General features: G+C 48.9%; 1 protein-coding gene across 3 annotated transcripts in view; it reads right to left on the bottom strand.

Moving 5' to 3' along the window:
• The window catches only part of LOC310767948 (membrane progestin receptor alpha-like), a 28,518-nt gene extending 19,283 nt beyond the window's left edge, over positions 1 to 9,235 (bottom strand). Inside the window, exons 1-2 of one of the 3 annotated variants that reach the window (XM_083625584.1) lie at positions 9,002 to 9,235; positions 1,389 to 6,056 (exon numbers count right to left, since the gene is read on the bottom strand). In XM_083625584.1, coding sequence (XP_083481710.1) covers positions 4,961 to 6,019 — 1,059 coding nt within the window. In that variant the 5' untranslated portion in view covers positions 6,020 to 6,056; positions 9,002 to 9,235 and the 3' untranslated portion in view covers positions 1,389 to 4,960. Of the gene's footprint in view, positions 1 to 1,388; positions 6,057 to 9,001 lie in introns of those variants that run through there. The other 2 variants (XM_083625585.1, XM_083625583.1) reach the window with 2 other exon arrangements.
• Positions 9,236 to 12,059: the final 2,824 nt, after the last annotated feature.

A 12,059-nucleotide genomic window follows, 5' to 3' on the forward strand; every position in this document is an offset into this window, starting at 1 on the left:
GCAAGATGGAGAGAGGGGCTGGAGCACAATGTGGACTACCTGTTTGAATTGGAAGGTTGACAACAATGGGAGAGAAAGGACTCTATTGGAGTGTAGTGCTTTGAACCCCTCCTTCGTAGGCTCAGGTCATATATATGTACAGTGGTACCTCTGGTTACGAACGGAATCTGTTCTGGAGGTCCATTCGTAACCAGAAACCGCTCGTAACATGAGGCACCATTAGCAAAAGCGCACCTCTCTATTTCCTATCACATCCTGGAGCAAAGTTTGCAACCGGGAGCAGCTACTTCCAGGTTACCGGAGCTCATAAACCGCAGCGCGCACAACCAGAGGCGTTTGCAACCAGAGGTGCCACTGTATAAATAAACCATATTTCATATATCACAAAGACATCATGTTCTCCACTGTGCCTCATTTCCCAAGGAAAAATGAACCCTGGAATCTCGCACTGCATGGAGACTGGGGCGCCATGAAACACTACTTTCAGAAATAAATATACTACTCTGGAAACAAGCTTAATTATTGCAAAGCATGACATCATTATAACCATCCCTTCTGTATTCAATGTCCAGGCAGTTCGTGTTGGTCCTCATGTAGCCTAACCATCCATGTACAAGAAAGAGGTAGCAGAAGACTTGAGGGAACCCCAAGGTTTGCAGAAGTACAAAAATACTTCAGGGTGGAAAATCATAGAGGATAGGAAAGGGAAGACCCGCCTCCCACAAGAGCATATCGGGAATGAGAATGTCCAGTGGTCACAATGCCAGCTGAGAGGAGAGAAAGCCAGGAGGAAACATCAATATGTGTTTGTGACTACTGGTAACTAATTTTGCACCCTGTAATGGTTCTAGGGGTTGCTCGTGCGTAAGCTGGTGCTTATCTCCCCGGCTGGGTGCAAACACCTGGCTGGGTTGCCAAAGTGAACCTTTTCTGTCCGGACAGCCACTCACCCGTGGCTGACTCAATCGCTGGCAGAATCCGTCAGTGGGCGTTTCTTAAATTTCTTCCAGCAAAGAAGCTCTTTGACGCCTAGTCTCCTCCTACTCTCTCTGCGTGAAAGCCTTCTGCGCAAGGAGGGCGTGGGCAACGGAGGACCCCTACTCTCCCCGCTGGTCCCAGGCAAGGAGTCATGGGACCGCCTCACCGCTTCCCCCATCTGCCCCCCTTCTCCACTGGTGCTACGCTGATTCTCTTCCCCAGAAGATGGGCAGCTTCTCCCGATCCCTGGACGCTCTCTGGAATCCCTCTGGCTTTTGCTCTCTCCCTCCGGCACTGATGGCAGTTCCCTGACACACCCCTATCAAAGTTGTCTCTACAGAAGATGTCCTAGTTATACTGCTGTCGAAAGGGTTGCTGTGGGGATGAACGAGACAGAAGACTATAAAACATTTGGCTTGTGAAAATTGCTTTATAGAAACAAATGGCAGAAACAGGCCCATTAAAACGTATAAAATATCAGACAGACAGGAAAAAACACACACAACATGACCTTCCCAGCCTTAGTTCCTGCAAAATTCTGCATAACTCCCTGAAATTTCCTTTGTATGAAACTCTGAATTGCATCATATTCATTAGGTGAACACCAAACACATTCAGAAATAGTGTATATCTGGTATATCTCTCTTGAAAGGATACTTTAGAATTCCGATGTGGGAGCATGTTGCTTCCCCAGAGAGTAATCACTGCCATGTGGGAAAGGAGCATGTTCTGGACCAATTTGCTCCCTAACATGATAGGTTTTGTTCTTTAAATTTAAAAAATGTTCATGATTAAGTATGGCCATTTGAAGAGATTAAGATCATCTTTCCAAAATGTTGTACAAAACCAAAAGTGGCTGTGTTGAGATATAAACAACAACCCCCCAACACACACAGGGATGGTCACATGCAGCCTTCAAAATAATGCCATGCACCCAATGGGGCTTTTGCTCCTAACCCCTCTTCATCTTCTCTAACTATAGTCTAGAATGATGCCACATTTCTGTGTCCCGAGAGGTTTCTCTCCCCCCCCCTCACTTTTAAGCACCAGAAATAACTTGAAGAAGCAATTCCACCAGGTATTCTGAAATGGCACTCTTCCGAGAGGTCTACTTTAAAAGCAAGGGCTTTTTAGTCCGACTGAAAGCAAGACTCAAGCCAGCTAAAAGCCACACCTTTGATTTAAGAGGTTTGAAGAGCACCCCATTTCCAACCAAGCCCACCCCACCCCTTTAAGGAAGCTCATAAGTGCCAATCCACACAACTCTTCCGACAGGGTGAAGTCAAATCAGATGGCTGCATTTTGAAAAGCAATGAAGATTCCAACCAGGTGGGTGGCCACAGACTGTCTCAAGACACAAGGCCTTGTCGTCTTGCCACATGCCACCGGTAGTCAGGAGTGTTTCTACAAACTTGCTTGGGGCACTGAAGTGCAACATTATCAGCCCCTTTAGGCCGCAAGTCTATGAATGCTTACTCGGGAGTCAGGAGCCCTACTGGACACAGCAGAGCCTACCTCTGAGCAAATTAAGGAGGATGTTGACAAGCTGGAACGTGTGCAGAGAAGGGCAACCGAGATGATCAAGGGTCTGGAACCCAAGCCTTATGAGGAACAGTCGAAGGAGCTGGGTATGTTTATCCTGGAAAAGAGGAGACTGAGAGGAGATTTGACAGCCATCTTCAAATATCTAAAGGGCTGTCACATGGAAGATGGAATTTTGTCCTGTTCTGGAGGGTAGAACTCGAACCAATGACTTCAAGTTAAAAGAAAGGAGATTCTGACTAAATAACAGAAAGAATGTTCTGTCAGCAAGAGCTGTTCAACAGCGGAATGGACTCCCTTGGAAGGTGGTGGACTCTCCTTCCTTGGAGATTTTTAAGTAGAGGTTGGATGGCCATCTGTCATGGATGCTTTAGCTGAGATTCCTGCATTGCAGGGGGTTGGACTAGATGACCCTTGGGATCCCCCCAACTCTCCAATTCTATGAAATGTTCATAGGCTCTTCCTGATGTTAAATGCCTTTAAACCAGTGGTGACTGACCTACTGTCTTCTGACTGTTGTTGCACTAAAGCTGCCCTTATCACTGACTATTGCTGGCTGGGGCTGATGGAATTCCAGTAACACCTGGAGGGTTACAGGTGAGCCACCGCTGCTTTAAATGAAGAAGGAGAAGCCTTTTTGCATCAACTGCATAATTAACATGGGGATTTATCGACACAAGATTTCTCAATGGTCACAAGCACAGACGGTCTTTTAAAACAAGACACACACAGGCTTGCAAACCATAGAATCGTAGAGTTGGAAGAGACCACGAGGAACATTTAGTCCAAGCCCCCTGCAATGCAGGAACCTTTTTGCCCAACGTGGAGCTCGAACCCACAGCCCTGGGATTAAGAGTCTCATGCTTCACCAACTGAGCTGGCACCTCCAGGCAAAGTACACCCTGGTGTTCAGGGAAGTGCTATCCCCAAAGCACCCCACCAAAGAGCTTTACAGGCATCTCTGGTTGGGGATGGAACATGTGCTCAGCGGCAGAGCAGAGGGCAGTAGGTCACAGGTCGAATCCTGGCTGCCTCCAGTGAAAAGGCGCAGCTGCCAGTCAGCATAAATCCTGGGGTAGATGGTCACATGACCTGGCCTGGTATGGCAGCTTCCTGTGTTCCTGCTGGAGACAGAATGTTGCTTTAGATCAGGGATGGGGAATGTCAGGCCTGGGGGCTGAACGTGGCCCTATAGGCCTCCCTATCCAGCCCCCTGGACTGTCACCAGGCCATATGCACTCCTAAGCTACACCCATCGCCAGCTGAGCTTTGCATCCTCCTTGAGTGTCTTTGGTTGGCTGAAACATGTCACTGAACTCTAATAATGCCTCTTTGCTTGCCTGGATGGAGGACAGAGGGGTGTGGGTGTTTAGGAATTACCATCCTGTACAAAAGATGCCCACTTTTGTCTCTGGCCCTGGAAGGTTGCCCAGAATGGAATTCAACCTTCAAGATAAAAAAGGGTCCCCAGCCCTGCTTTAATTGGTCCTTTGGCCTAACCACTTGTGTGTGTGTGTGTGTGTGTGTGTGTTCATTTTACTTTTAAAATCCAGCCACAAAAGCCAGCCCTACTCTAGATAAACACATACAAGACACTCATTTTTCCCTGGATGCATCACATTCACCTAAATTACTAGGGTGAGTTTTACTCCAAATATTGCCATTCGGCTTTACCCCATCCAAAGGGTTATGGGGTTCCACTCCTTAAGGCACGTAAACATGGCAGCTTCCCAACTAGCTGGATGATTGTTGTTACACCTGACAGGAATGATATTTTTCTCTGGGACACCCCTACCTTGTGGAAAGCCAGAAGGCAAGCTATGAAGGCACCACAGTCTGACCCAACCTTGCTAGGGTCCCTTCCCCCTGCATCTGTGGAGATGCACCATGGGGTCTGTGACTGCATAGGTCAGGCATGCCGAAAGAGCATCGAGGGATGGCTTTGGCATGGAGCAAAGTTGGCATGTGCCCAGAGGCCGTTGATGCTTGAAGGACCCTCCCACCTAGTCAAGTATGGACCTGGTGCTAGCCTTCGTCCATCTCTCCTGGAACTCTTCCACCACTGAGAAGACCAGAAGGGAAGACATATTAAGTGTATGAGTAACTGTCTCTCTCAAAGGGAAGGCAGGGGGAAACAGAACCACCTCCTGGAAAGTCCTATTGCATCCAGGAAGCAGGCCTCTTCCTCCCACAAGATGGCTGTGCTCATGTCACTTCCTTTCTGGTGCAATATCTGACCCACCCTCGCTGCTGCTCGGATGTAGTAAGCAACCCAAAAGTGAGCAAGCGACGTGCTCTTAACCATAGGAAGAAACACCAGTTGTGCCAGGCAAAAATGTCCAGTCCTCTGAATTACAGTGACAAAGGCACACCCAAAGCGAGAACAAGGAAACTGGCAGATCAACACCCACCCACCCTCTGTTCCCCCACTCTGTCCTTCTCACTCCTCTTTCCGATGCAGTTTGCGCTGCACTCTGGCAGTCATGAGGAGGGCCGTAAAGAAGCAGATGGACGCCACGAAAAGGCATAGGGAAGAAAAAAGTGGAGCCAGGTCGCCGTGGAGCCGTGAGTAGATGGGCCGCCTCGTTTCGTAATCCAGAAGCACCGCCTCCACCTGGGTGAGGGTGCAAAGCATCAGGAAGACGTGGAAGATCTGGTGCCCCTGGCCCACAAAGTGGCACTTGCCGGGAAACCACTTTTCGGGGTAGGGGTAGGCAAAGAAGAAGGCCGCAATCAGGAAAAAGAGGACGTGGCACTTGTGGTATAAAACGGCCACGTCTGTGAGTCCGGAGGAAGGGGAGACGTAGATGCGGTGCAGCACCGGGCTGATGTCCAAGGCGTACGCCAGGGCAGAGGGCATTTCCTGGCAGAGCCTGCCCCGCAGGGAAGAGAGGTGAGGGCTCCTGTATTTGGCATAGCAGGAGCCGGCGCACGAGAGCCAGGCAAGCAAAATGGCTCCCGGGATGTAGAAGCCCACAACCCTTGTGTGCCACTCGGGCTCAATGGCGTAATAGTAATGCACCAGAGCACTGCTGTACTGGTATGTGGCTACGCCCACGTAGTCCAGGAAGAAAAACGCACAGTGCCAGAACTCAGACTTGGCCTGCAGGAGGTGTGCCAGGGTGCTGAAGGTTGCGTAGATGACCGAGGAGGCGGCGATGACGAAGAGGGGCTGCGTGTGAGGGTCGCCTAGGAAGTCCACCGCCTGCGAGAGCCGCCAGAACCTCACCACCAGGACCAAGGCGGCCACCAGGTGCGTCCAGACATTGACGGCCTCGTTGTGCCGCTGGAAAAGCGAGAGGAAGTAGAACTTCCAGGTCTGGTTGAGGGGCCGGTAGCCGGCATGGATGTAGGGCTTCTGGAAAAGCCGGGGCACGTCCGATGCCTCCACCGTGCAGGAGGCTGAGGGGAGGGCCTCCTCCAGCAGTCGAGGGACTTTCCAGACGTGCTGGGCACTGATGAAGAGGCGGCTGAGCTTTTCGGACACAATCGTTGCCATGGCAGGAATGGGCAGGCCCTGCAGAGCAAAACAACCCCTTTCAGGAAGAAAAGAGGAAGCAGAGTTGGGTTTGTGTTGGTTTGCATTTTGAAACAATGGATGCAATAACTGACAGTGGTTGAAACGGGAGCCACTGGGGGAACAGGGGGAATTGGGAGAGCAGATGGCTGCTTGGGGAACAGCGGAGAAGCTCAGCAGTGTAATCCTAACCCTACTTACCTGGGAGTAAGCCCCACTGCCGTCAATAAGGCCGAGTTCTGAGCAGTCATGGTTAGATTGTAGACTGTTAGCGTACAATCCTAGGCGCAGAAGGAGGAAGCAGCCCCTTTGAGCAAAGTGAGGCAACTTATAGGTAAACATGCAGAGGAATTGCACTGCCTGGCTCTGATACTTAGCTGGAATCAAGACCCTTTGAAGGAAGTGGGTCTTGCTTCTGAAATGAAATGTGGCTGGAATTGGCCTTGCAAAAAGGAGCTATTCCCTTCAGAGTAAGGAGGGAAAGGTGTAAACTATGTGGGCAGTATTATAACATGAATCTGTGTAACGTTTTTCACTCCTGCTTTGATTACATCAATCACTTTTGCAAGGCAAGAGGTGAGAAGCTGAGAATGAGCTTGCGAGGAGGCACACCTGTGGGCAGAGAAGCGCAACAGCAGCTTATCAGTGGTCCACTGTTTGCAGACTAAACTTAGTGGCCTGGTTCACAAATAAAGCTAAGCCATTATTAACGTTAAGCAAAGCAAAGTTCATAAACCAAGAAAAAGCCATGGATTGCAGGTGTGCCTTTTTGTAGTTAATACACAATAATTAAGCCATTGGTTGACTTGAGCAATCAAATCATGATAGAGGAAGAAGAACACGGGAGATACAGGATTCTGGCCAGCTGGCTAGCAGCAGCCAGCAGCTTACCTTGTACAACAGCATTCGAGCTAAATCCATTACAACAGGCTACCTGAGCAATGGGAAATTAGGATTCCAACACCTGTATCCTTTAAGATCCAAGAACACTCAGCTTCCATCCCAGATTTTACCAAGTTCTTTCATCAAGCCAGGGGGAAAAAAATCCTGTTTCATGCTTCTAACTTTTGTAACTACAACTCTAGATTTTTTGTCAAATAGATTGGTGTGTGTGTGTGTGTGTGGAAATTCTTCTTCCTTTTTTTAAAAAAAATCCCCAAAATGAATGAAATAATTAATCAACAACAAAAGCATTGCCTGGCCCCGATTTCCACCACCATTAAACTGCAACCCGCTCAACCTCCTCCTTCCAGGAAACGCCTTCTGTTCAAAGGCATTTTTTCATCTGTTGCCAAAGATGGGCTTGGTCAGAATTCCTAACACCACGAGCACCCCCTCCTAGCCAAAGATTCGTCTGGCTCAGATCACTTTCTTAACATAACAAACATGGGGTTTTTTGCAGTGCTCAGAGGGAAAATGCCAGGCTCTCTTCTACTCTGAATCAAGCCATGGGGAGCCAGAACCTGACTAAATACCAAGGCAGGCAATTTAGCAGTCTTAAGTCAGGATGGATGTAGTGAGAGTGATTAGGTGGCAGCTGAAGGGAGCCTTCTCTCTGAAACCTTGGAGCCCCCTTTCCCAACAGGGTGCCCAGCAAAGTTTCAGGTGAAGGGCTGGCTCTCCCTTCAACTACTCACTTATTTCGCCACCTGCCACCCTAGCCTGTTGCTCAGCACTATTGAGCAGGCCTTGTAGATTGAGGCTGTGTACCTGTTACTGTTAAATATGCTTACAAAAATAAGACGGCCAAGTCACCTCACTACACCAACTCTGCTAAAAAGAGCAAGACACCCTGCTTATTCAGTGATAAGTGACTTTTATGAGACAATGAAAGTAACATGAGGGAATATGCACGTGTCAGTCTTTGAATCAGCTGAAAGTCTGATGATCATTAGACTTCCAATTCTCCCACAGGCTGCCAACAGCACTAATAGCAACCTCCTCCCAGTTTTCCCCCACAACCCAACAGCCTGGATACATAACAGAACCCCATTGTTATATAATGCAAAGAGATGAAGGCGGGGTTTGAATTGTCTATATAGGAACGGACCCGTAAGCAGCTGCTTAAGCCGGAATCCATGTGAGAACTTGTTTATTTTCCTGCATTCAGAAATTCCAATACCACCTCTTCTTTCTTTTAAAAATAAAGATGCCTGCGAGACTTCGCATTCTCTTTAACACCTCACGCAACATTTGCAAGCCCTGGCTTGCTTTGCCTCTCCCTGTACTCAAACGTTTGGTTCCATATTTTAAAGTTGTGAAACACTCACTCTTTTTTAAAAAAGCCATACACACTGGCTAACCGACGCTCTTTTTCCAAGCAAGGTATACACACCCCGCCAGCAATGGAAAGATCCACGAGCTGATTGCCCCATTTTATAGCCCTAAATCCAGGGGGGAAAAACACCTCACGCCCATTTTAGAAGAAAAACTGGTCTCCCCACCCGCGCTCCCTCCTCTTAGGGAAGCTCCCTGATCGCCCCATAGTTTAAACTGACCAACTTTTCTTACGAACTACCAAGATGTTAAAAAGTTTGAGGCGGTAAAAGCTTGCAGACTAATCCTATGCACGTTTACTCTGGAGCAAGTCCTCGTGAGCTGTGTGGGGTTTATTCCGAAGTGTAGCCAAGCTGCAAAGGAAACCGTGATCCTGTGCACACTTGCTCGAGAGTAAGTGCCGCCTGATGTCTCTGGGGTTTTACTTCTAAAGCAAGCTTGCATAGGATCGGGGAGCAAAAGAAACTGCCCCCACCCACCCACCTTAACTCAAAAGCGCGCGCACTTTCCTCAGTTTCTTTAAACGCCTCCCGGACTCGCGTTGCATTATGCAAATAACTGCTCCCCGCAGAAATCTCTCATCCCCGGTTTGCTCTATTACTACACAGTCCCGTCGCACTGGGCGTCTTGTCCCTTGAAAGGAGGGGGACCCCCATTTTCTCACTCCGGTGCCCCCCCTCCTCTTACCGATCGCCAGCAGCTTCTTTCTGAGGATGCTCGTCTGAAAGCGCCGAAGGAAGAGCAGAAAGAGAGAGGCGCCGACCCAGCCTAGCCGGGCAAGGCCGCCCCTCTGCGGCAACAGCCGCCTCTCCCCAAGAGACCCGCCTCGTCTGTTTTGCTTTTTCCCACGCAGCTGCAGGCAGAAACCAAACAGAAGCGCCGCCGAAGACTTCGGACCAACGAGGCGCTGCGCCCCCTGGAGGTTGCAGCCGACACCCGAAAGTAGCGCCGGGCGGGAGAAAGGCGCGGAGGGGGGGGGACGACCCCAATGCGGAAGCTGCAGGAAGGGGACGTGCATGCTGCGTTTCCTCCCTCAGACGCCGAGGGAAGATGCATGTGGGGAATCCCGGGAAGCGCAGCTTTTCTCGCCTGATGTGCCAAAAATTCCATCCTCTGTGCAGTTATTAAAGGCAGAGGAGCCCCGTTCTCCGTGTCCTTATCCCCAATCGCCCCTGTTGCAAAACATGAGCTGCCATAAGGCATGGAGGAGATAAACTGAGATGGTCCAGTGCATGCTTCCTCAACCTCGGCCCTCCAGATGGTTTTGGCCTACAACTCCCATGATCCCTAGCTAGCAGGACCAGTGGTCAGGGATGATGGGAATTGTAGTCTCAAAAAACATCTAGCGGGCGAGGTTGAGGAAGCCTGGCAATGCCTGCCAACCCATCGGACTCTGCACTAGGATCCTGCACTGTTCCTCTGGGTCCTGGGCAGCTTCTTTCCGCTTTATGTTTACATTGACCCCAATGGGAAGCAGCAAAGAATCATAGAATTGGAGAGTAGGAAGGGACCCCAAGGGCCATCTAGTCCAACCCCCTGCAATGCAGGAATTCTGCCCACCACCATCCTTGAGTGGGCTCCAACCACCAACCTTCTGCCTTAGCAGAAATTCACCAGTGTAGGGACTCCCAGAAAATGACTGCTTTGCTTCTCATTAGTTTTTGCTGTTGCATCACTCTGTGTCAACTTATCCAGACCCATGGGCATAGCCAAGAGGGGGCAGGAGGTAGCTCCCCCTCCCCAAATCAATAAAAATACATAGCTAACTGAAGCGCTGCCCTCCCCCACAAATTCTGGCTACACCCATGTCCAGACCCACTGTTTTTCTCTCTCCCTAGACTAACTGCAAGGTTCGTCCAGGAAAGCTAAACCAGGAGCCCAGGTTCAGACAACACACTAAACCAAATCATACCTTAGCACAACAGCAAAGGACCAGGGAACAAAGCAGCCACAATCACCTTTCATAGATCCTATGCTTTCATGCTAAGATAGGTGTGGAAAAGTTCTGGGGCACAGGCCAAATTAGGCCCAGCGCAAACCCCAAGTAGGTTCAGGAGGCCTTGTTCCCTAAACTACACTCACTTGGAATGGAGTAACTGCATGGCTGAAGCAGCTGTGACCTACTTGTGTGAGAAACTTTTCACAGCCAATCCCTGCAGAAAACATTTTTGCCCAACTCAGGTCTAGCAAAGTCCCATGCCGCGCGTTTCCCGTGCCCAACACCCAGCAGGCTGTTTGGGAAATGCTGTACAAGGGACATCCACCTTTTGATTCACTCAACGGCTAATTTAGTCTTCCCCCTACCCCATGGCAAAGCCATTATGGGAAAAATCATACTATTAAGTAAGTTGTATGAATTTCACTTCTTCTGAGTTTTATGCTATCAAACATTGTTTACCTGCATTTATGTGCTACAACCGTTTGAATATAAATGTGTACTGCATACTGGTAATCTTATTTGCCCAGTTTGGAATTCATTGATATTTTACTAACTAGATAGCAAGCTAAATCTGAAGTACTGAATAATGCAAAATCTGTTACAAGTCCAAATGGCTGCTAGCAAAGGCACACTAAGCTGTATATAGTGTTGGACCATATGCACAGCTATTAATCATTTAGAAGTTTTGAAAACTTCTCAATACTCTTCCACCACCCACAGTACACACCTTTAATATTTTATTTATATTTATTTATATTTATTTATATGGGACGCAGGTGGCACTGTGGGTAAAACCTCAGCGCCTAGGACTTGCCGATCGCATGGTCGGCGGTTCGAATCCCTGCGGCGGGGTGCGCTCCCGTCGTTCGGTCCCAGCGCCTGCCAACCTAGCAGTTCGAAAGCACCTCCGGGTGCAAGTAGATAAAAAGGGACCGCTTACCAGCGGGAAGGTAAACGGCGTTCCATGTGCTGCGCTGGCTCGCCAGATGCAGCTTGTCACGCTGGCCACGTGACTCGGAAGTGTCTGCGGACAGCGCTGGCTCCCGACCTATAGTGTGAGATGAGCGCACAACCCTAGAGTCTGGCAAGACTATTACCTTTACCTATATTTATTTATATAGTCTTTCATCAAAGATCTCAGGGTGGTCCACAAAATAAAAATTCTTATTCATTGGGGTAGAGAATTAAGCCACTGCTTATTTGCCCCATTAAGTTTTAAAACCCTGCTTGTGCTTTTTTCAGAGCAGCCTCTCCTGCATGCCTGGCTCATCCCTTCAGATGGCAGCTGCTTGTGCTGTTATATTTGTTGTTGTTTAGTCGTGTCCGACTCTTTGTGACCCCATGGACCAGAGCACGCCAGGCACTCCTGTCTTCCACTGCCTCCCGCAGTTTGGTCAAACATCTCGTCCTCTGTCGTCCCCTTCTCCTTGTGCCCTCTTTCCCAACATCAGGTTCTTTTCCAGGGAGTCTTCTCTTCTCATGAGGTGGCCAAAGTATTCGAGTCTCAACTACAGTAAATAGTTATATTAATTTACCCATTTCTAGTCTCTGCACTCAGGACTTGACAGCAGAAAGTACCAGAAAGCCATGTCAACTGGTATGTTTCTTCATCATTACCTTGTGAACTTTGGTGTCAAACAAACTTTTTACCTGCACAAGGTCTGTTAAGCAAGTATTTCCATCTGGTGCATAGCTAGAGGACAAGTGATGCAAAATACTTAATTATTCCAGACTACGGGAGAGAGTTTGTGTACCTCCAAGACTTGCCACTATTTTGCAGGAGTGATTCAAGCACATACAAGAACT

This window comes from Podarcis filfolensis (genome assembly GCF_964270895.1).
Source record: "Podarcis filfolensis genome assembly, chromosome: 8".
Taxonomy (NCBI): Eukaryota; Metazoa; Chordata; class Lepidosauria; order Squamata; family Lacertidae; genus Podarcis; species Podarcis filfolensis.